Raw genomic sequence first — 23,584 nt, 5'->3', positions numbered from 1 at the left:
CAGGAGCCCTCCAGCATCTGTAATTGAATGTAAGGGCTTCTGTCCAGGGCTGCACGCTGCATTAATCACCTCAGCCTAATAGAGCCAGGCCAATAGATCTTCCCAGCATGTGAAATAACTCATGCTAATCCTTGCTTGTGATTAATCCTTTTCCCTGTCTTGTACATGAATTATTGAGGATGGTGTGGGAAACTGAGGCAAGGAAAGCCATGAGAGAGTCCCGTGGCTGGTGCAGGGGGTCTCAGTCCCCAGCTGGGGAGGCAGGGTGGGATGCAGTGGCGCTCTCCTCTGGCCCTGGGCACATCCAGCCTGCAGGACGGGCTTGGCTGGCGCCTTCACTCTCACAGGGGCTGCTGGAAATTAATTGAACAGTTGACAGCCATGTGTTGAACTCTCTGGGCATCTCCACCTGGGCTGCTTGGGACAGGCTCTCTCCTCCCCTCTGTCTTTGTGCTGGCTGCAGGGCTGTGTCCATCATTGGCGCCGTGTTTGTTTTGCTGTGGGTATTTTACTTTAGCCCCAATTACACTCAGGCTTACACCAAAACAAACAAGCCCTGGGATGTGGAGGTACCTGGCTGCCTCAGACAGGCTGGTGCCATGGCTGGCCCCGGGGCTGATAAAGGACCTGCGGTGTCGCTGCGCTGGAGTCTGGGCTTGCAAAATGTGACATGGCTTTTCTTGTCAATTAATCACTGGGGAGAAAGCAGCATCAATTAATGGGTAATTAGCCTGATTTTGGGTCAGGGCTTCCAGGCTGGACTCCTTTTGGCCCTCTCTCCACTACAAAAACGAGCATCTGCATCATGGCACCTGGATGCAAAGCCCTGAAGGACAAAGTGAACGGAGGTGAGGGTGGATCCGTCAGCGGTGGCAGCCAAGGGGTTTCCTTGGGCAGGTGGGAATATTAACAACAAACCCCAAGAAAGGGAAAATGAACACAACTGGGATGAGGACGTGACTGGCCTTGCACTCACCACTGCTGTCTGTGCCCATACATCCAGCCTGAGCCATGGCGTGTTTCTGGACCTGGATGCTTTGAGGTATTCAGTTCCCTGTTTGGCCCTGTGTGGGGTCAGAAGCAAGGGCTGCTGACTTTATATTTAGAGGTGAATTGAGATGCCTCTGCTGCCAGGAAATGCAAATGTTTCTGGCTCACACTTGCTTTAGGAAAGACTGCAGTGAGGTGTCTGCTTGAAACACTTAGTGGGGAAACTGAGGCATCTAAGCAGCTTTCATAAGACTGAAAACCCCTGATAAAACAGAAAAATTGTTGCCACTTGGGTGGCACTGGGGGCAGCTCCTGGGACATCTCCAGCCCTCTCCAGCAAAGCAGCCACTTTGGAGAATGGAGTCTGCCAGCGGTGAGAGCGCCTCCCTTGAGCCGGGAGCCCATCCCGCTGCAGCCCCGAGCCTGCGGGGATCGTCCCGGGAGCTCGGGAACAGCTCCGCGGAGGAGCTGGGATGGGGAGTAATTTGATGCTCTGAGTGTCCAGGAGAGATCCTGCTGGAAATGCCCATCTGACACGGCTTGAGATAAAGCAGGAGAGGTGGGTTCACTTTAGCTTATCGGACACATTTCCTCTAGAGAGATCTCCATCAGCTTAGGGAGGAACCCACTGAATTTTTGTCTTTTGGTGACTTTTTTCCTCCTGACATTTCTCAAGGGGAACAAAGATGGTCAGGAAAAAAATGTTTCACTTGGTCCTACTTTGATGGTGAAAAAGTTTTGGGTTGGCAAGTTTCTGTCTCTATTTTGTTTTATTACCAGGAAATCAAAAAGTTTTCCCCACAATTAAGATGAACTAAAAAATACTGGCTGGAGAACAAGGTGGAAAAATAATTTTTTAAGATGAAGAAGAACAAGTGACACACTTGGAAAGCTGTATTTTTCATAATTATCCAATGGAGACAAAGTGAAGCACAAACACAACATGGGAATTTCACATGCTATTTCAAAGCTAATTTAATGGAATATCATTTTTCAGGGACAGAAGCAGCTCAGAAAGCATTTGCAGACACACCCGTCCTTAGGCCCTGATCTTCTGCCTCCTGCTGCGACTGTGCACATGCTGGGGTGGCACAAAAGGACATTTTGGGCACCCTCAGACTGTGAAGACCCACAGGGCCTTTCTTGGCCTCACCTGCTGCGCAAACTGCTTCATTCCTTGCACCTGCTGGGCAGGGTTTGGGCTCTCAGGGCTGCCCTGCACCCCAGTCTGCAGGAGAGAGGTGGCTCCCAGCCTGATCCTCTTCCCCAGGGCCATCCCCAGGCACTGGGGCTCCTCAGCAGGGACCTCTCCCCCAGGCCATCTTCTCTGGGGACCCGGACAGCCTCATCTGCCCAGTTCCAGCAGCAGCTGTGCAGGGGCAGGGCACGTGGGCAGGATGCTGCCGTGCCAGGCAGGATTCCTGCGCACCTGGCACGAGCCCAGGGAGCTGTCGTCTCACCACTGCCGTGCTGCTAAGCACCAGGCATCCAGCACCACTGCCCCAAACCCAGCAGCAGCTCCAGAGGATCCTCCTGGCAGGCTGCAAGTGTGAGCAAATGCACCATGGTGCACCAGAGCCCCACGAAAACTCCTGCAACGCTTTGAGCATGTTAAATTCCAGTTTTGGTACAGCATTGTGCAGGGACCAGACCCTGGGGAACTCCAGGAGCTGGAAGTGCCTTCATCCATTTGACTTTCCAGCCCCTTTTATAATGGATTTTTAGAACATGCCACTTGCTGGAGTTTTGCAGTGCCCTTTTGTGCCTTTTCTCTGTGAAATGAAGCCCTGGGACAACACTCTCCCCACTCATCATATAAATGGTTATATGAGAAACCACTTCCATTCATTTTCCTTTGAATTTTTCACCAATTTGCTGGTCTGATTCAGTGAAGAGACACTTCTCCAGCCCATCAAGTTTTCTGTTCTTATTTTCAGCTCTGTGTTAACCTGCTCCAATCATTGCTAGATATGAGGTTTGTGTTTGCTGGTATTCAGGGCATTTTCCCATGGCCTTGGTACTGAGGGCCACGGTGGCCTCAGGGGTTCCTATGGGCAATGGGCAGGGAAAACAGGCAGTGGTCAGACAGAACAGCCTGGAGGGATGTGTCAGCACCACAGCCATTGCTGGGGTGTGAGAAGAGTTGGGATGTGCCGGCCTGATGGTGGCCTGGGCCCTTTGCCAGCCTGGCAGCAACCTTGGGTCCTTGGGAAGAGGTTTCCAGGGTCTCAGTGACCAGCAGTGCTGGCTGTGAGGCCGGGGTGGGCAGTGTGCTAAGCAGCTGATTGGGGTGGTGATGGATGAGCAAGGCGTTTGGGGCTCATTAATTTCCTGGCAGGGATCAGCTTGTCACATCCTGTAATGCAATCAAAGTGGGAACACATCTCACTCAGGGAACACCAGGAGCACTCAGTCCAGAGGCACATCACTGCTTTGCAGCCTCCTCCAGCTGATAAAAAATGATATGAGAAATTTTAGCCCTGCTCAATGCTGGGCATGGCTCAGCCTTGGCTCAGTAACCCTCAGCAGGGGCACTGCTCCCATCTGGCTGATTTCTTCTGGCAAATGTGGCTGTGCAGGGGATGTTAGAGCTTAGCTTAGTGCTGCCTTGAGACCCCACCATCCCTGGGCTGCAGGTGTGTGGGAAGCCTCTGCCCTCTGGAAGTCTGGACTGGCTGAAGCACAGACCACAGCGCTGGTTGTGGTCACTCTTCCTTCCCCTCCTGTCACCACATCCAGCTCTGGGGCTTGCTGGGATCCCAAGAGCAGGGTCTCAGTTGTTGTCAGGGGCAACATCCCTGCTCCAGAGGAACTCTGGTGCAGCCTGTGACAGGTTATAGCCAGCACTCCTGCAGCCAGAGGATGCTGTGGCACAGGGCTGCAGTGGGAGGTCAGGACAGATGAGTTTGTGTTCCCTCCCAGCCTGAAACTCCCCAAATCCCCAACCTGCTCTCCAAGAAGCTCCACTTCCTGTCATCCAAAGCACTGGGAGAGCACGGAAACACAAAGATTTAAAAAAAGAAAAAGGCTCCTGTGGTGACAAACATGATCAGCATGGCCGTGAGCCAAGGCAGTGCTCACCCACCCAGGGGACAAGCTCAGGGGACACACACAGTCCCTCCAGCCCGGCCTAGGGCAGGGGGGAGGTTGTTTTTCCGGCGGCAGCATTGTTCTGCAGGACCTGAATAAACACCCAGCCTGGTGCACCCAGGCAAAGGGCACACTTCCCTCCCAGTGCCTGGAGCCCTCAAGGAAACTCCTTTTGTCTCTGCTTTTGCTGAACCTTGGAAAACCCCTCCACTCCACCCCCCCCTCCACTCCTGTACCAGCACCATGGGTCCCTTGCAGCTGGAGAGAGTGGGAGCCAAGGCTGTGTTCCAGCTCCTGTGCTGAGATCTGGTCTCCTCTGAGAGAGTCAAACTCTCTCATCTGCTTCCTCTAGCCTAAACCCAGCACAACTGTGGGTGGGCTTTAGAAATACTTTGATTTACCCTTTCAGTATGACTGATATTCAATAGTAATGATTTGATAACCATTTAGGTATTCATGCAGCTTGTTTGCTACTATTGATTACTTTGGTTTGATGTTCCTTGCAGACAGCAGGAAGCTGAGGTCAGGCTCAGCTGCACCACAGTGAGCTGCAACATCCCAAACAAGGGGGGAGATGCTCAGTGGTGGCTGTCCCCAGGTGGGACAGGACTGGGAAAATGCCACTCTCTGGGCTCAGGCAGGCAGACAAGGTTTGAAAGCTACTGGGATTGTGGCCAGCTGCAGCTGGGGAGCTGTAGCTGGCCTCCTGATCTGTACCTCTCTGCTTCTGGGGAATTTTCTGTCTCTGAGTCCATTAGCCACCCTGGGGGTCCAGGACATGGCTGGGATCCACCAGGCTCTCTTGTCCTGGGCCTGCTCTAACAGCAGAGAGGGTGCTGGCCCAGGGAGATGGCTGCTTGTGCTGGGCTGGGAGCCTGGGGCTGGCACATTCCCCAGCTCAGCACAGGACCCCGGCTTTGCCTGATGAAGCTCTCGCAGGTGCAGCAGCATCTGATGGGCTCAGGACAGGACCTGAGTCACCCCAAGAGGGCAATGGCACCAGGACACTGCAGTGCCCAGGGACAGTGCTATTCTAAGGCAGCAAAGATCAGCTCTAGAGACACCACCATGCAGGAACTGCCAGGACAGGTGTGATGCCAAGGATATAATTTTCCTGTGCCATTCATGACTTTCAGCCTAGGCATGTCAGAGCTTGGAAGTGTGTGCCCCTCATTTCATCCTGTGCTGAATCAGATCTCGCCCTTGTGTAGGAAAGAGCTGCTGCCTGCCCAGCCTGCTTTGCTGTGTGGCAAAGTGTGTATCTTCTACGCAGAGAAGGTGATACACACTTCTCCAGGGCACAGGAGCTGAGGAGTGCAGGCTCACGGCCAGGGAGCAGCTTAGCAGCCCATTTTGTGCCTATTATGCAAGGCACTGAGAGGGCTGCAGATGAACTAAGTGAGGGACTAAGTAAATAAAGGATTGACCTTCCACCCCAGGGGCCAGAGGGCAGATACAAACTAGTGCTAATGTGAAATAGAGAGCCCAAACCTTGCAGACTCTGGAGGAATTTACCCTGGAAGCATCAAAGAAGGCAAAGGACTCATGTGTCACGCTGTCTGCATCAACACGGGGATGATGGCCCTGCCACCCGGAGGACCAAGCTCTGGCCAGCGACTCTTGGGGGGGTCTCTGTGTCAGTTCAAGGATGAAGCAGGAAAGGTCTGCAGGGAAATCCCTGGCTTGGGTGCCTGGGGGTGCCCACATTGCAGCGTGATGCCCCAGGGCAGCTCGGCACAGGCCATGTGCTGTGTGTCCCCAGCGTCCTGCAAAGGCACCCTGGGCTGCTGGGTGGTTCTGTGTTAACCTGTGGGTGCTGGGGCCAGGGACCACTGAGAGAGCTTGGGCTTTGCAGTGCAGAGGTTTCAAAGGGTTTCCTAAACAGGGGTCACAGCTCAGTGTCTCAGGGTGGGCAGCCAGCATCCCCAGTCACTTTTGGCCATATGCAAAGGGACACACAGAGAGTCATATGAGAGAGGCAGAAGACCATAAGGGATGGATGGGTCAATAGGAGCTGGTAGATGGGCATGGCCACTGCAGAAAAGGAAAAACAAGCAGATAAAGGTGAGTGCTGGAGATCACCAGAAGAGAGTTTTGACTGGGATATTTTGACTGAGTTATGCCAGTTGAACCAAGGGGTGGATTTGTTATTGCTTTTCTTGCAGTTGTCTTGTCTCAGGGAGAGGTGAGCTCTGTTATTAATAGTTTGAGACACATGGGCTGGCACAGAGAACTTCTGATAAACCTACAGGGTCCCCAAATACTCCTGGTCAGGCACTAATTCATTCACAGGACCGTGGCAATGTGCACAAACCTCTCTAGGCCTGTTACATGATGAGAGTCTGTGGGAGATTTACACCCTGTTAGCAGGACCCCTAACCAGTCTATGTGTTATTTACAGAACAACTGGGCTGCTTTCAGCTCCACTTCCTATTTTCATTGATGCCCGGAATTGCTCTTCCTCCCACACAACTGATGCTGTGGTACTGTGCTTGCCTTTCCCATGGTTAAAAAAAAAAAAAAAAAAAATCCCCCAAAGCACCCTGTTAAGAACTTCCACATCTCATTGAGCTGTTATTAATAGGGGGATTGTCTGGTGTCACAGAACAGGCATAAAATACATTATCACATAATCTTATTTAGCAAACACTTGTGTTGCTTCGCCCTTGGTAATTGCATTTGGGAGATGCAATATTTATGAAAGGGGAGAAGGAAATGTCTTGACTCATCTCCTATGAGCAGTAAAAATCCTGGGAAAAAGGGGAAAAGATCTGCTGGGAGGATGAAGGGGATGTCAGAGCTGCCGTTTTCTTTGCAGCAGGTTCAGTGCCCTGTCAGAACTCCAGCTTTGCCCTGAGCTGCTCCTGGAGCTCAGCGAGGCTGGGGAATGGATGCGGGGTTTGCACCAGGCTGTGTCGGACCCCAGAGCTCCCCCAGCATCTCTGCAAACCCTGCTGCGAGCTCACTCGCTGCCTTGCCTTAGCTCTTATTTCTGGTTGGTCCTGTGAGGCTTTTCAGTGAGACTGCGCTCGAGGCTCGGCTCGGAGGATGCTCCCCTCTGAACGGGAAGATGGATCAGGATTTCTCCTAGGACAGAAATCCCCACAAACAGCCCCAAATCTCTGTGTCGGACCCCACAGTCTGAGAGCAGGATCTGAGGAGACGAGCTTTGCCCGGGGTACAGCATCTCGACTCTGGGAGCTCAGATCTGTGTGGGCTCTTTCCCGTCCATCTCTGAAGCCTCGGCTCCCGCCATTGCAGATTTGGGGAAAATTTGCAGCAGAGGATGAACTGCTGGAAGTTGTCCCTGTTTCACAGGGCATGCTTTAGGGAAAGGAGAAAGCTGTCTTGGAAGATTACAGAATGCCTTGGGTAGCTCCATTCCATCGGAGCACTGAAGTATTTGTCTCCAGAAATCACATCTCATTTCCCCACCTACAAAAACCCACCTCCCTTGGTACCCCGCTGTCCGTGGGTGACCTTGACCGGCCAGCGAGGCACGGTGGGCTCTTCTGAGGTCCCGGGAGCTCCCGCTCCGAAAGTCGTGGAGGGAGCAATAACACATAACAGCGAGCTTCTGCAAGCCCCGGTCCTGTCGGCACTGGCAATTCAAAGCCGTCGGTGATGAGCACGGAACTGGGAAACTGGTGTCACCGACTCTCCTTCCCGATTTATGTTTACACACCGTGTTTAATGTTTGTTTTCTGTCGGGCTCTCTCTAAGCTGATTTTCGGCATTCCGCTTGGGCAGTCAGAAACATCCGCAAAACCTCTGGGCTGGAGTCGGCTCTGACTTCTCCCCGTGGTCACTTGGTGATTCGAGAGGCTGTAGCACTGGTTAATTCAACGAATTACAGGGGAGAAATACACTTAATACGAAAGTGAAAACTGGAAATAATTGATTAAATTCACAAGTGTGCAGATGACTCTTTGCGTCAGTGGCCAAACGTGTTTAAATAGAGATAATCCTTGGCGCTCCCTATCCCCGGGCATCGCTCTCGGGACGGAACTCGCTCAGCGTTTTACCCGCTGGGAGCAGGTGGTGCCACGAGGGGAGACTTGGGGTTCGGAAACCCCCATGATTTCCTATTTCTAGATCACTTCCCCGATTTTGTGCCGCGGCTAATACCCGCGCTGCAAATGACAAGCGCTGCGGCAAGTTTTTAAGTGCCCTGACAGAATTTGAATTTGTTCTTAAACGTCAGCAATGAGTACGGGTGCAAAAATTAGTTAAATGGTGAGCAGGGTAGTCCTTTGCTAGGAGACTTTCCTCTGTCAACTGTTAATTCCAAAAATCACGTTTCAAAATGTCATAAAATAAAAGCTATAAAAACTTCACAAATGTTAACTTCGATTACATACACTATGTACATGTCAAGAAAAAATTCTTAGGTCAAAAATAACTATAAATCATAATTGATGGTGTTGGAGTTTGTCGGTACTTTCCTTAGGTACAATAATATTTTCTATTTATTTACAGACTAGATATTTCAGCCCATATACGAATCACTTGTAAAAAGACGAGTGTAAATAAGGAAAAGCGCCTGAACCCACCGGAGTCTCTTGACTTCGGGGACAGAAGGGACTCGCGGGCAGGGCAAGGACTCGCCCCGCAGCCACCCACCTGTACTGAGCTGCCTGCGGGAACGGGGCAGCCCCCTGCCCGGCCCTCCTCTCCAAGGGCTAATGCAAACAGCAGCAAATTAGATTTAAGTTTACCCATTGGTTCTATCATAATTTGTATTTGCTTTTTGCGTACTAATTGACCTCGGGGAGGGGAAAAGAGGGAGGAAATAAACAAACAAACGCGAGGATTTACCGAGGAAGGTTTGGAGGTTTTTAGAGCTAAGCCCGTAACAATGTTTGCAATAATTAAGACCAGTATTATCGGATCTTCTCATTCATTAGTGAAAGCTGCTCTGTTAGCGGAGCCGGCAGGGCGGGCCGCTTCCCGCCCGCCCGGCGTTGGGAGCTGCCTGCGCCCCTGCCCCCGAGGGCGGCTTTTAGAATGGGGGGCGCGGGGAGGGGAGAGACACAAATCTGTTGGCAAAACAGGACTTTGTCTGATGGGGAAAAGGCCTAAGGCTCGGGGCGGGGGGAGACAAAGAGGCCGCCGCTTCCCCGGCGGGCGAGCAAACAGGGCAGCTGCCGGCAGCCGGGGCCGGGGGCGGTGAGCAGCCCCCGGGGGTGAGGGGCAACCGCAGGACCGGGCCGTGTCCCCATTGCCATCCCCCGTGTCGCGAAGGGCCTGGCTGTCGCCGGGTCAGAGTTCCTCGGAATGGGGGAGACCCAGGGAGAGGCGGCGGAGGGATGCGTGTGACCAGCCCGTATCTGCTCCCTTGCTGCCGCCGAGAGTGTAATTAAACTGTGAGTTAATAACGGGGCAGAGCCCCCGGTGTCCCCCACTGCCGTCCATGCCCTCAGGGGTGGCGGCCAGACACCGTTCATTACGGAGGGGCTGGTGCGGGGCGGGTGGCCAAGGGGACGGGGCTAATGGGATTACACGCATTTCTGCACGGTGGGGAGAGGGGCTGGTGCCGCAGGACCAATAATTTATTGGCAGATGCTCCTCCGGCAACCGGCGGCACTGAATATTCATGGGGCGCCGCCGGGCACGGCGGGTCCCACCGGCCACCACCCCATTTCCATTACCCCCGTCTGGGGAGGATCCGCAAGGACGAGAGACCCCGGCCTGTTGCGTGGAGCTGGTCAGTGCCAGGGCAGCGAGAGGCGGGAGGCAGAGGGACGGTGCGGGTCCCTTCTGCTTGCGCCCGCAGGCGCGATGAGTCGTGACCCTGCACATCCCCTGCTGAACCCGTTCTCTCCAAGAAGCCAGGGGCTACAGGAGGGTGAAGGAGCAGTTTGCGGACTGCTCTGAGTACTTATTTTTGGTAGATAACTGCTGCCTCTGGAGATGCCGTTGACTGTGCGGGGAGCCGGCCCCGCCGCTCCTTCCCCGCCGTGTTAACTCGCAGCCCCTCGGTCGTTTGTAACCATAAAGGGGAGAAATATCGTTGCGGGCGAAGTTCGTGCGATGCTGCGGCTCCCGCTGCGCCGGGCACTTTGTACTCATTAAGTGCAGCGGCGCTAAGTCATTACTGTAATAAGGAGTTATGCTGAATGCACGGGACCACGTTTCCAAAGCCATAAATTACAACTGTCAGTGCGTATTCGGGGGATCAACAGAGCTGGGAGTAATTATTTACAGCGTGCTTTATAGAGCAATTAAAAATTCCCCAAATGGTGTTAATTGCTTTTAACGCTCAGGAAGCGCAGGCCGCCCTTCCTGCGGACCGTGAGCCCGGGAAAAGGCGCCGCCGTCCGTGCGGGCTCGGGCTCGGTGGGAGCTGCGGAAAACTAGATTTCCCGTTGGGATGCCCACGGCCCTGCGGGAACCCGGCCGGTCGGTGCGGGAGCCGTCCTGCTTCGCTATCGGCTTCTGTCGCGACACCTGCGGTACAACTTAGTGCGGGGGCAGTGCTGAGGGACAGAGCCCCGACGGCAGCGGACACCGCGCCTTCCGCTCCAGGGAGAGGCGAGGGAACCCCGATGGGACAGTCTCGGTCCCGGAGCTCTCCCGCCAGCCCCCGTGCGCTGCCCGAGCCCGCACCGGCGCCTCCGCCGCAATGGATGTCACGGGGGCCGCGGCGGGAGAGAGAAAGGGCTGCGGGCGGTGATGGACGCGCCGAAAGCTGGATAATACCCGAGCTGGGGTGCCCCGGAGCAAGAAAGCAAGGCAGGGATGGAGTCGGGGGGCACCCTTCTGCTGAGGGGTGTCTCTCGCCACACACCTGCCCGCGGCCGGGCTGCTCACTCTCCTTTCAGCGATATAGAGGGTATTACAGGTTCTGGAAAGCACTGCTCGAAATGCAGTTTTCGGACCGAGCCCGATGGGCTTTGCTGGGATCTTGCCAAGGTCCCAGACACGTCACTTTTATCCCCGGTCCCCTCAGGAGGGCTTGTATTTCGCAGCGGTGTCCCGGCCAGCAGCTGCGAGGCAGAGAGGCAGCTTGCGATGCCAAACTCCCGGGAGCCCCGAGCTGCAAAGGAGCTCAGGGGCCAAGAGGAGCCCCGGCAAGCCAGCAAAGCCGGAGAAAAGGGGAGTGGAGGGTGGAGGTCAGGCCCTGGCAGGGCTGCTCCTCTCCGCTAGCAGGAGGCAGATGCACACGATCAATGAGAGAACCTGAGAAAGGATCCCTGGGCACTTCGTGGGGAGGGAGAGCCTTATGCCTTAGGAAGAACCCTCATCTTCATTGTTATTTCCTAGCATGGATAAACTGGGCCCCCAACCCTCATCTGGGGCAGGATTAAAACACCATTTTAGAAATTAAATTGTCCCAGCAGCTGTTTGGGGTAGGTGAAGGGGGACAAAAGTTTCAAGGCTTGCAGGAATATGTTTAGTGGCTGTGGATACCTGAAGGAGGTGAGATGCTCTGGAGAAGTGGAGGCCAAGGACACTGGGCTTCCTTAATGTATGAATTTTGCAGTAACTTAGTGCACGTGTCAGCTCCTGCATTGGAGGCTTTTGTCTGCCTCTAAGGAGGTCTGACCCACCTTGTTGGTGTTTCCCACAAAACAGGATTTCTCTGTGCAGGAGAACTAAGAACTAAAGCAGCACTTTGGGGAATCATCGGGGAATGTCTGTCTCCCTGGGCTCTGCCTAGAGTGTGATATCTGAATTATTTTTTGCAGGGCCTGGCATTTAGAGTCCTAGCAAAGTGTGACAAATCCAGCCCTCAGCAAATAGAAGCATGCTGAATGCACATCCAGGCAGAGGCAGCTGGGCGGGGGTGCCTCGGGCTCCCACCCCAGGGATCCATTTGTAGGCTCACTGGATTCATCTCCAAGTGGGTGCTGGTCCTTGTAGGCTCTCCCGTTGGGATGGGAACCTGAAAGCACCAAGACTGACCCTGACATATCTCAGTGTGTGAGCTTGCAGCACTGCCTCTTTAGCCTCAGAATTAGGGAGGCAAAACCCCTATATCAATTGACAGGACATTTCCAGAGCCTTGTGCTCTACAGTACTGCTCAAGCCACAGCCCTGGAAAGCCTAAGGGGAAACTGGGGCCAGGAGCAATTTGAACTGGAACATCTCAACTGGGTGTTGTCTTGGAGCTTAGATGTGCAGTGTCCAAACTTCCAGTGCCAGGAGCTGTATGGCTTTCTCAAGGATGCAAGTGAAGTCTGGCTTGTGCAGGGAATAAATCCTAGGGCTCTGCATCATCCCCAAACTCGTCAATAATTCCCATTGATTTCCAGAAATTTTGAATCCCTGTCAGGACCTAGTCCCGCCTGCTCTTCTCCTTTGTCCTCCCTGGGTGCTGGCCAGAAGGAATTCAGACTTACCTGTAATCTGTCTCCTGACAAGTTTTACTGCCCCAAAGCCTCTACCTTGGGCTCAGCGCCTGGGGGCTGTGACCCTCACCAACCAGACTGGATCACTGGTGGTGACCTTCTGATTTCTGGAGGCCAGTCCCTCTGGGCCTTCAGCATCTGCTCAGCCTGGAGGATCCCTGGCACAGGGGAGGCCAAGGCTTTTCCTGGCATCAGCTGGGGCCTTTGGGATGTGCAAGTGGCACCAGGCAGCTGTGTTATTTACTGGAGAGAGGCATCTCCTGGGTCTCAGGACTTGGCAGCAGATCTGCCTCCCTCAGGGTGTCAGAGCTCACTGGCAGGGGACTTTGTGGCACTGTGCAGGACTGGCATGGCATTTTTATTGCTTCCTTGTGGAGACAACCTGACATGCTCAGGGCAGGTAAGCAGACTGCCCCACATCTCCTGTGTGACAAGGGGCAGGAGAAGAAGCTCAGGCATATCCTGAGGAAGGGCAAAGGCAGCTGCAGTCCTGTGGGACAAGAAGGGCCCCTGCCCGAGGGCAGCCCCCCGGCCCCGGCTGGCCCCAGCCGTCGCTCCCTCCCTCCTCTCCCAGCTCCTCCTAACCACAAGGACTTTGGTTGATGGAGCTGGCGCCAGCGAGTTCCCTGAAGAGTTCAGAAGTCAAGAACTGAGGTAGGTACTGGGAGGGGGGAAATCCGACCCCAGCGGGCAGGCAGGGCTGGGTGGTGGCGGGGGCAGGCTGCTGGGCACCACCGGCCGGGCACGGGGCCGAGGGGCGCCCGTGGTTGCTGCTGCCGCCCACTGTCTCCACAGCCTTCCCGTGAGGGGCTGTGGTGGCGGCTGTGGTGACAGCGACGGGTCCTGGGTATCACAGCGGGGCTGTGGCTTGGGTGAGGGTGGCAGGAACCCACAAGCATTGATGTGTCAGTGTGTGAGAGTCTGGGGGTGTCCGAATGCACGGGAACTGGGGTGTGTTACTGCCTGTTGTGGGAGTGACTGTGGGTGTGAATACAAACAGCTGTGAAGGCGTGAATGGGAACGTGTGTCAGAACTCGTGTGTGCAGGGGGTTGTAACTGTCTGTGAGTGCGTGGGGTGTTTGAATAACTGCACAAATGTAGGTGTGTGTGCAAGAAAATGTGTGGGACTGTGAGCATGGGTGTTTGTGAGCTCATGAGTGTGCAACATTGGGGGTGTGAGGATGAGGATGGGATGATGTAGCTGGTGATGAGTGTTGAGGTGTACCTGAGTGCACAGGCATGACTTTCCATGCCAGTGGCGTTTGTTTTGTGTGGGGGATGCCCCAGAGCAGGCTGTCCTGTGGGGTCCCCACGGTCTCTTGTGGGCACTAAACCACGGGCACGCTGAAGACGTGAATGGCAGCCTTGGCCCCAGCCAGGGAGGAGCGGGCCTGGAGGGCCGGTCCCAGCCCGTAGCGGGGAGGATGAGGCGGGCAGAGCACAAACTCCCGGGCAGATCCCTGCTGCCGCGGCCGGGAGCGCTGGGTCGCACTGGGCAGCGCCGTCGGCAGCAGCGGGAGGCCGGATACAAGGGAGCTGCAGTGCCCGGTCCCATCGGCGGCCCTGCCCCCGGCCCGGCTGTGCAGAGCAGCCACCGACGGGCCAGGGCCGCAGCGTTTTACAGAAATTGCAATAGCGGCTTTCAGTTTCACGTTGTTTTAAACTTTAAAAATAATTTTGTATTTTTTTTAACGGAAACACTCATCTCCCCGCGGGCAGGAGCGGGAGGGGACGGCGGCAGCAGGCGGTAGGGACAGCAGGCCGTGGGTGCCCTGTCAGCGGGGCGCAGCTGGGGCCTGCCATCGTCCTCATCGGGGAAATGAGCCCCGCCCCGGCTCTCCGGGGAAAGTGCGCTCCAGGAGCCCCTCGTCTCCTCCCATCCCACCCCTTCCATGGGTCCGGGCACTTGTGGGTGCCCTTCTCAACGTCCCCCCTTCCCTGCTCTGGGGTCTGGTGGTGGGAGAGCCGTCTCCTCCGCGGCTTTTTGGAAGGCGCTGACTTTTGAAATTCAGAGCACCCTTCCGGAACAAAGGGGCACGGCCGGTCTGGGACCCCACCAGAAGGGGATCCTCCGGCTTCAGCCCTCGCTCGGGATCAGCGGCAGCCCTTGGGGATCGCAGCCTGGGCTTGATTCTCCTGCGGGGCCTGGCAGCCAAGATCCCCCTTCCCAGCAGTCCGCAGCCACAAACTCCGGGACCAAACGACCCCGCTCTGCCGCCCGGTATCAGCCACTATTTCACCCCCAGTGCCTTGCACTCACCCAGCGCTCACTTTATAAGGCCGAGAAGGGCGGTGATTTTTTTTCCTTTTTTTTTTTTTTTTTTTTTTTTTTTTTTTTTTTTTTTGAGGGGGGGTGTGCAAGAGGGGGCTGGGGAAGAAGAAACTCCTCTTGTGTGCTCTTCTCTGCTGTCATTCACTGGGCTGCTCTCAGCATCCAACCAATGGAGAGTGAGGGCCTGCAGCAGTAGGCCCTGGGTAGGGTGATTGATGGGCAAGCGGGGCGGCGGGCGATCGCACTCACAATCCGCCGCGCTCCGCTCCGCGGGGCTCCCGGCTCCCCACCGCCCGCCGCGGCAAGGGGTCCCCGGGGCACCCCTGTGTGTGTGTGTGTCCGTGCGTACGTCTGTCTGTCCTGGGTGAGAGGCTCCTGGCGTGTCTTGGTACCTGGGGGTGCTGGGTCTCGTCGGAGCGGGGCCGGTGTGCGTGGCTGGGGTGTCGGTCTCCGCTCCTGGAAGCTGTCGGGTGTGCGTGGCGCGGTTGTGTCTCCAGTGTCTGTGTCCTGAGCCGCGCTGGGCACGGCTGTGGCGTCCCGGGCTGCGGGGCTGTTTCACTCTTGTACCTGGGCTGCGCATGGCTGTGCTGCTGTGTCTTCGTGCTGAGCGTGTGGCTGCCGTGTCCCGGCCTTGCGTGGCTCTGCTGGCGTTTCTTGGGGTGCTCTGCCGTCGTGCTATGGGACTGAGCGCGTAGCCGGCGTTCCTGGGCTCTGTGCGGCCCCGTTGCCGGTTTCGGGGCGGTGCGGGGCTGCGCTGCCCTGCCCGGGGCGGAGGTCCGGCCCCGGTGCCCGAGCGGCGGCATGGAGCACCTCGGGGCTCACCACCTGCACCAAGGGCAAGCCGAGCCCATCAGCTTCGGCATCGACCAGATCCTCAACACGTCGGAGCCGGGCAGCTGCATGGTGTCGCACCCGCGGCTGCAGGACTCGGCGGACTACGGGCTGGGCTGCATCGTGGGCAGCGCCTATAACACGGTCACGGGTGGCTACGGGGCGAGCGGCGGCGCGGCCGGCGCCTACACCGGCACCTCCTGCAGCATGGGCGGCCTGCCCGGCTCCTACAACGTGAACATGGCGGTGAGCATGAACGGCAACACCTTGAGCTCGGCCGGCGGCGTGATCCGCGTCCCGGCCCATCGCCCCGTGGCCGGCGGAGTCCACCAGCCCCTCTCCGCCGCCGTGCCGGCGGTGAACGGCATGAACAGCCTCACGGGGCTCACCTTCCCCTGGATGGAGAGCAACAGGCGGTACACAAAAGACAGGTTCACAGGTGAGTTGCGCCACCGGGACCCCCTTTCTCTCTCTGCTCCCGCCGCCCCGCTTCGTCCCCCGCCGCCCGGCCTCGGCGCGACAACCGGTGTCCACACGGATCCAGCCGGGGATCTCTCCGGCCGGGTGGAGAAAGCAGCCGGGATGGTCCTGGGAAGCTGGTCCAGAAGGAGGCCAAAAGCAAGACGGGGTGGGAAATGAGGCGTATCCACTCCCCCCTAAATGAGTTGTGTTTCCTTTTGTTTGTTTGTTTTGATATTTTGGTTGGTCTGATTGTTTGTATATGTGGGGGTTTATGTTGTTGTTGTTTTAGTTCCTTTTAATTTATTTATTTATTAGTTTGGTGTAGGATTTTACATTTTTTTTTTTCCCCGCGATACGGGTCGGCAAAGGCGGGCAAAGAGGAAAAGGGATGATAAACTCCGTACACGACCTCCCGCGAGCCCCGGGCACGGCTGCCCAATCCCTGCCGCCCGAGCCAGACCCGGGGAAACTTTCCTTCAAAACCGAGAGTTGTTTGGGAAGCACGGCCCGGCCGGCGGGAAGGCAGACCCGCGGCCCCGGCCCTGGCCTGCCCGGGAAGGCCGTCCCGTTGCCTTCCTTAACCGGGCTGGCTTTCCCCGGTTGCGGGTTTCGGCTCAGCCTTTTTCCCCACCAAAAGGGACCTTTTGCAGGCCCGAGCAGAGCGGGGCTCGGGCTAGAGCCTCTTCTCGGCCTCGCCACGGTTTCCAGGTGCAGCTGGGCTCGTCTTTCGGCACTAACAAAGCAAAAACTCGAACGAAAAGAAATAAATAAAAAAGACGCAAACAAACGAACAAAAGGAACGAAATTACAACGGGGAAAAATCAGCGCGGCTTTCCGAGGGCGGAAACCGAGGCCCGATTTTTGAAAGTTCCCGTTTAATTTCGACCCGAAGGCGCTGGGCTCGGGCACGGCCGCGGGTGGACGAACGCCCTGTTGCCTTGGCAAGCACCTGACTGAATTTCACTCAATTTGTTCTTGGCTTAGACACAATGTCACTTTTCACTAATTTCTTTTTTTTTTTTTTTTTGGTGGGGTTGGGAAAAAAAAAATCAAATCAACAAATCCAATCAAAACCATATATATTTAAAACAAAACAAAAAAAGGAACAAACAAACAGAACAACAAATTTCAACTCCAGTTTCCAGTCCGGGACTGTACTTTTCTGTACGAGGCACTGGGGCCGGGGACGATGGGGTTACCTCCGCGCCTGAACGAAATTATCCCGAACCCGCTTGGCACGGGGCGCGGAGCCCGGCCCGGCGCCAGGACCGGCTGCCGCTGCTGAGCCCCCGTTCCCCGGCGGGCGCTTGGCCGGGCAAGCGGCCACCTTCCCCTCCGCCGGAGCCGAGCGGTGCCCGGCGGGTGCCCGCAGCGCCCAGGAAAGGCGGCCGGGCCTTCCCGGTCCGCGGGGCCGCCGCCGCCGAGTTCCTGCAGCTCGTGCGCGGGTGCAGGCGGGGAAGCCGCGGCTTCGGAGCGGTGGGGGGTGGTCCCCAGCCCAGCGGCCGGGAGCCGGAGCCCCTCTGCTGATGTGTCGCTGCTTGCTTCTTTGCCTCTCATCCCCCCTCCTCCCGTGTCCCCCCCAGTGGCCCTCTCACCCTTCACTGTAACACGCCGTATAGGTCACCCCTACCAGAACCGCACGCCCCCCAAGAAGAAGAAGCCGCGCACCTCCTTCACCCGGCTGCAGATTTGCGAGCTGGAGAAGCGCTTCCACCGGCAGAAATACCTGGCCTCGGCCGAGCGCGCTGCCCTGGCCAAGGCCCTCAAGATGACGGACGCCCAGGTGAAGACCTGGTTCCAAAACCGGCGCACCAAGTGGAGGTGAGGGACCGGGGTCTCGGTGGACCGGGGTGGGGCAGTCCGGGGGCACAGACCTTGCTGCCAGCAGCTCTGCCGGGAGCCCTGATGGCAGCGCAGAGGCGTGCAAGCCCCGTGTGTGTGTGTGTGAATGTGACTGTGTGTGTACACGTGAGTGTGCATGCACAGCGGTGTGTGTGTGTGCATGTGGTGTGTGCACACCTGCGGGCGTGTGTGCAAGCGAGTGTAACTGCACGGTCAGTGCGAAGTGTGTGTGAGCGTGCACAGGGGTGTGAGTGCACAGCACAGCCCGGCGAGTGCGGGGTGCTGCGGGCCGTGTGGGCACACCGGGTCTGCGTGCAAAAACGTGCGCGGGTATGCCACGGGGATGAGCCTGTGTGAGCACACACGTGTGCAGTGGGTGCAGTCAGGGGCACCAGAGGGTGCAGGGGCTCCCCCGCCTCTGTCCGCGGCAGCAGCGAGTGGCAGCCCCCGGCCCGGGGCTGTCCGGGTACCGCGCTTTGCACAGCGCGGAGATTTTCGTCCCCGCGGGGTTCGCGGCGCCTCCTTGCCCAAACGCTTTCTTTTTGTTCTGCTGCCGGGCGTGCCGGTAAAGCCGGAGAGGAAGAGAAGGCTGGGCTCACACGGAGCCTCCAGGGCTCCGTCGCAGTGACCCTGCCCCTCCCAAGCTGCATGTTCCCGGGATATTCCCGAGGGAGACACCCAAGTCCTGACAACATCTCCTGCCATGGGCTGGCTGCTGAGCTGCTGGGTGCTGGAGGGCTGGCAGGCAGCTTCTTCACAATGTGGGGAAAGGACTTCCCCAGAGTCTTCTCAAAGGTTAACAGGACGGTGATTGCCTGAGTATGCTGAGGTTGGGTAAGAAATGGCGGTCAAGGAATTTGAAACCAAGAGGGGGTGTGAATCCTCAACCCCAGTGTTCTTCTTCTAGTTCTTCCCTAGAGAACCTATGGTAGTGCAATTCCCCAACTGTTAAGAAGTCTCTAGCTGGAGTGATCTCTGTTGGCCAGAAAAAGAATCCTGGAGGAAGAACAGTCCTGCTGTGGCCTGCAAAATGGGGTCAGCTGTCTTCTAACCAGGTTTCCTAAGGAAGTGAGGCAAATCCATCTGTCAATACTCTTTGCGTCTGTTGGCTAAATTCAGCCTCTTTTGGCAGAGGTGCAGAGGATACAAACCTATTCACGTGTTTTACAAAAAATAGTTGGGTAAAGAGAAACAAAATCCTGCTTCTGCCTAAGGGACAGGCTACAGCCAGAACTCAGCTGTAATATTAGACATGGGAGAATCTCTGGCCTGAGCCAGAGGGACACAGGCATGTAAGTTCTTCTTGTATGCATCTGTGCCTGCTGAGATGGAGATGTGGGTGCCCCTGGCTGATAGCACACCCAGCTTCATGCCTCAGGGCCCTGCACTGGGCAGTGGGCTCTGAGTGGTTCCTGGGGCACTGGGAGCTGGAAAGAGCTGCTGCAGGCTCAGCCTGAATGAGGCAGTTCAAGTGTCCAAGAAAATAGAGTTGCTATAAGCTCTCTGAGCAGTTAAACTGCTTGAATGCAGATTGGGGGAAGGGTCTTGCCCCTGCCCCTTGCCTGGTTGTCTCCGTTGCAGGGAGGTGGCTGTGTGATCCCCTCCTCAGATTTGGGTTCTTGCTTTAGACACAGCTCTTTCCAGGCAGGTATGAACCTGGAAATCCCATTCTGATGTGAATCCATGACTAGACCAGCTGCTTGCAACAGGGAAACCCTTGGGAGCAAGGTGCTCACAGCCATGGTACTCCTGATCACCCTGGACTTGGGGCTCCCTCCCTCCTCCTGGAGCATCTCCTCGTTGTTCAGGGAGTCATTAAATATTCATTGAGGCAGAGACTGAGCTGCTCCCCAGGCAGGTGCAGCTCTGAGCCCACTCTTCCCGGGATGTCTGATGTGAGATGTTGACACAGTGATTAGAACAGGGACTGAGCCCTGAAATACCTGCTCCCAGGAGGGAACCCTGGCCACGTGTCTGGAGGCTCGGATGCTCAGAGGCCCATTGCTGGCATCCAGGTGCCAGCCTGCTTCCCCACTGGGAGCCAGGGACCCCTGCCCTGTGCTCTGAGATACCACTGTGGAGATCAGAGCTGCCACTTCCAATTCTCATGGCCAAAGGGGATGAGACATCTCACATCCCCCCCGAGCTGCTAAATTAAAAAGCTGCCATTTCCTGTGTCACTGGTCCACTGAAGCTGCTGAGAGGATGTCAGCTGAGCCTGAGGATGTGAGGGAGGGAGGGGATGCTTTGGAAGTCATCCTAGGACCAGCACTGTGAGTTGCTCCCAGGTTTTCCCAGCAGCATCAATAGAGGTGCCAGCTGAAGTAGGGGTGAGTGCAAGCTGCAGACTTTAGACTGATCTGCCATCCAAGCAAGCAGGACTGGCATTTCCATTGTGGATACAAGAGGATTCAGGCTATTTCTACCTATCCCATTCTCTGCTCCTGGGCAGCCCAGGGCCAGGGCCCAACCAACCCTGGAAAGAGCCTCCTCTGACCCCCTAGCACCCACTCCTTGGGGATCACCTCTGCTGGTATCATACCAGGCAGACACACGTCCAAACTGTTCTGAAAAGCACTGTCATTCACCCTTTCCAGATAGTATATTCTGTGCTTTGATTTTTGTTACTGCTAAAAAATGTGTTTCTAGTGTTTAGCTGAAATTTTGCTGCCTGCTATGGAAATGTTTTTGCCTTTATCCAAGCTCTCAACAGCTGGTCACCACAGCATGGCAGACAAGGCAGCAAACCTGGATGCTGAAATGGGATGTCCAGAGAGACATTACCCACCTCTCAGCTGTGTGGCACTGCCAGTCACTGCCTCACCCCACCCTGCTTCATGCTTCTTCCTGGGGCTTTGCATGCTCGGCTCTTGCTGTTAGACCAGAGCATGGTTTCAGGGGATCACAACTTTTGCAATGCTGTTCAGCGACACTTAGGGTGTTTTGTCCCTGCTTGTTTTATTTTCCTGTGGGCAGAAAGTAATCCAGAGCTGTGGGCTGTTCCAAATTCTCCTTGATCAGAGCACTGTTTTTGCAGAGGCCAGTAAAACAGACAGACCCGGTCTATGGGATTTACTGGGATTTAAATCCCAGTTTATGGGATTTACTGGCCATTTTTGTAGGGGATGTGGGACCATGCCATGGCAAGGCACCGTCTTTTCCTACTCCTGCCCTCCCACGTCATGAGCACCCAGCACAAGTTAATCTCTCTGGGGACACCCTTCCCTGGCTTCCCCACGCCCCCCTAATGGCTCCCTCTCTCCTAGGAGGCAGACAGCAGAGGAGCGGGAGGCTGAGCGGCAGCAAGCAAACCGCATCCTCATGCAGCTGCAGCAGGAAGCCTTCCAAAAAACCATCAACCAGCCCATCCAAGCCGACCCCATCTGTGTCCACAACTCCTCTCTCTTCGCCCTTCAGAATCTCCAGCCTTGGTCTGATGACTCCACCAAGATCACCAGTGTCACTACTGTCGCCTCTGCTTGTGAATAGGTCTGGCACCCACTGGTGGCACCTACACCTTGGACTGGCGGGGCTGTCCCCAGGGGGACACGAGGCATCCTTGGTGGGACATGTAGCAACTCTGTTTCTCCCCAAGGAGGGCTGAAACCCCCTAATCCTCTGGCCACAAGCATCCTATGTCTCCAGCTGGGGAAGCCCTCCACAAGGAACAAAAAGAAGGAAAGTCACCCCAAAAACTCTCCCTAGCCATGGAGTTGCTGGAGCAGCAATGCTGTCTCACCTCCCCCCAATCCTTTTGTTCTCCTGAAAGTCTCCAGTGTCGACCCTGAACTTGCTGACATGCTGTCAGACAAAAGCCCAGCCCTGACAGACACAGCCGCTGGTGATCATCCAGCTGGGGGAGAGGAAAACTTCCTTAGGATTCTACTGGCGGCAGTGCAGAGTCTATGTATAACCATATATATATGTATATCTATATAGAGATATATATAGATATATGCTTTGAACTGTTGGCTTGAAAGAGAAAGAGAAGGCTGTCTGGGAAGCACTGTCTCTACTGTGAGCCTTCTTGAGTTGTCCGCACCAGAGACATTCGGGGATGCAACAAATGGAGAAAACAGCAGCAATTTCTGCTTGTGCCAGATGGGAACCCTTCAGATCTCACCTCGCTGTCTCTCCTCCCCTTTTTCATTAATTTTTTCTTGCAAGGGGGGAACAAGAGAAGGATCTGACAGACTCCTGAGGATGGTAAATATGATATCTCAATTGTATGAAGAGCCCAAACAGTCCCTGGCTGCCACGGACTCTGTGCCCATCAGCGAGTATTTTAATAATGAGAAGATCTGGGTGGCAGTTTGTGGGGGTAATGCAGTTTCTTTCCATGGAATATTTCCATATAATTTGCAAAATGTTGTCCAATGTTTTATTTTATCATTTTCCAGTTAGAAGGCAGTTCCTGACAACAAAAAATTGATTTCACTCTCAGCTGTTTAACTTAGTTATTCTTTTAATTGTACCAAGAGAATGAGACAAAATTAAACAAAGCACTTCTAGCAAATGCCAGGAATATATAGCTATATATATATATAAACAATATATATTTTTCAGTTACTTATAATCTAAAACAGCACTGCCAATTTAAGCAGTTAGTACAAACAAGCAACCAGAAAACCTATTTTCAGTGAGATTTTTAAAGGCATTCATTTGTTTGCTTTTTTTTGTTGTTTTGTTTTTTTTTAAGTTATGCACTTACAAGGTGTTTTATGTGTATTCATTTTATAAAGTGCTTGTGTAATTTATGTGGAAATGAAAAAGAAAATAAAAAATCTCCAGGGTACTGAATAAATCATTCAAAGCCTTGCTGTTCCCTGTCTATTAGTTCCCCAAGAGGAGACAGCGTATCAGAACTACTGCTGAAGCCTGTGCTATTTTTTTTTTAAATAAAAATAGAGTTAGCATTTCCATTTGACTTTGCTCAGGTCCACTTGGCTTTAGAAGCTCCAGATGTAATATGCTGTGTTTTAATCCCTGGTCCTATAAACATTTCCAGGCTTCAACCCAGCAGTGCATTTAGCGCTTGCTTTAATCGAAGCCTTTCTGGGGGGCTTGCTGGGGGTGGCAGGGACTGTGCAGGGGCTTAGCCTTAAACTCATGTGAAATAATTTATAGAATAAGACCTTGGAATGAGGTCTCACCTGGGCTGAGGCAGATCTACAGATATCTGTGTCTGAAACTGAATACAAAAAGGGGAATTTGAATAGAAAGAAATGTGCAAGAGTACATTTTAGAGACAATCTTACAGGGGATTATTGTGGGGACACTGTTTTCCATTTGTACTCAGCCTTGCTGCAGGACATTGTCCCCAGCCTGGCAAGCCCTTCTCAGAGGAAAATCAAACGGGTGGGAAAACTCTCATCAGCTTCCTTGGGGGAGACTCCCAGCCCCGTGGCTGGCTTCAGCCTGCTGCTTCCTTCCAGCACGGGGAGTTACTGAGCAAAGGATGTTGGAGCTGAAAAGGGCAGGCAGCCACGAGCAGCGGCAGGGACCCCCTGACGTGGCCCTGGGGTCCAGGCTGCCTGTGGGACACCTGCAACAACACACCCCAAGCTCTGATACCTGGTGGGCGACAGTGCTCCTCGAGGCTGGCTCCTCTGGGCGCAGCGTTGCTGGGGAGTTTGTTAAGGGAGAATATGAATAGCCTGCTGCATCCAAAATCTGCTACTCTAGGACTGGGCTGAGAATTTGTGATGCTGCAGGATTTTCCCATTCTGCAGTCCAATGTGTA

At 55.0% G+C, this 23,584-nt stretch overlaps 1 protein-coding gene across 1 annotated transcript; it reads left to right on the top strand.

Moving 5' to 3' along the window:
• The first annotated feature begins 14,943 nt into the window (after positions 1-14,943).
• On the top strand, positions 14,944-22,675 carry TLX1 (T cell leukemia homeobox 1). Its single transcript, XM_058810692.1, has 3 exons — positions 14,944-15,976; positions 17,619-17,820; positions 21,108-22,675. Exons 1-3 carry the CDS (start codon positions 15,508-15,510, stop codon positions 21,328-21,330), a joined length of 894 nt encoding a protein of 297 aa, XP_058666675.1. The 5' UTR covers positions 14,944-15,507; the 3' UTR covers positions 21,331-22,675.
• The last annotated feature ends 909 nt before the right edge of the window (positions 22,676-23,584 follow it).

Source organism: Ammospiza caudacuta, chromosome 9 (genome assembly GCF_027887145.1).
Source record: "Ammospiza caudacuta isolate bAmmCau1 chromosome 9, bAmmCau1.pri, whole genome shotgun sequence".
NCBI lineage: Eukaryota > Metazoa > Chordata > Aves > Passeriformes > Passerellidae > Ammospiza > Ammospiza caudacuta.
Note: the sequence above shows the minus strand (reverse complement) of the source record. Positions and strands in the feature narration are given on the sequence as shown.

Coding starts and splice junctions, on each gene's coding strand:
- TLX1 (XM_058810692.1), top strand. CDS start 15,508: ATGGAGCACCTCGGGGCTCACCACCTGCACCAAGGGCAAGCCGAGCCC. Junction 15,977..17,618: donor CACAAAAGACAGGTTCACAG/GTGAGTTGCGCC, acceptor CACGCCGTATAG/GTCACCCCTACCAGAACCGC. Junction 17,821..21,107: donor AACCGGCGCACCAAGTGGAG/GTGAGGGACCGG, acceptor CCTCTCTCCTAG/GAGGCAGACAGCAGAGGAGC.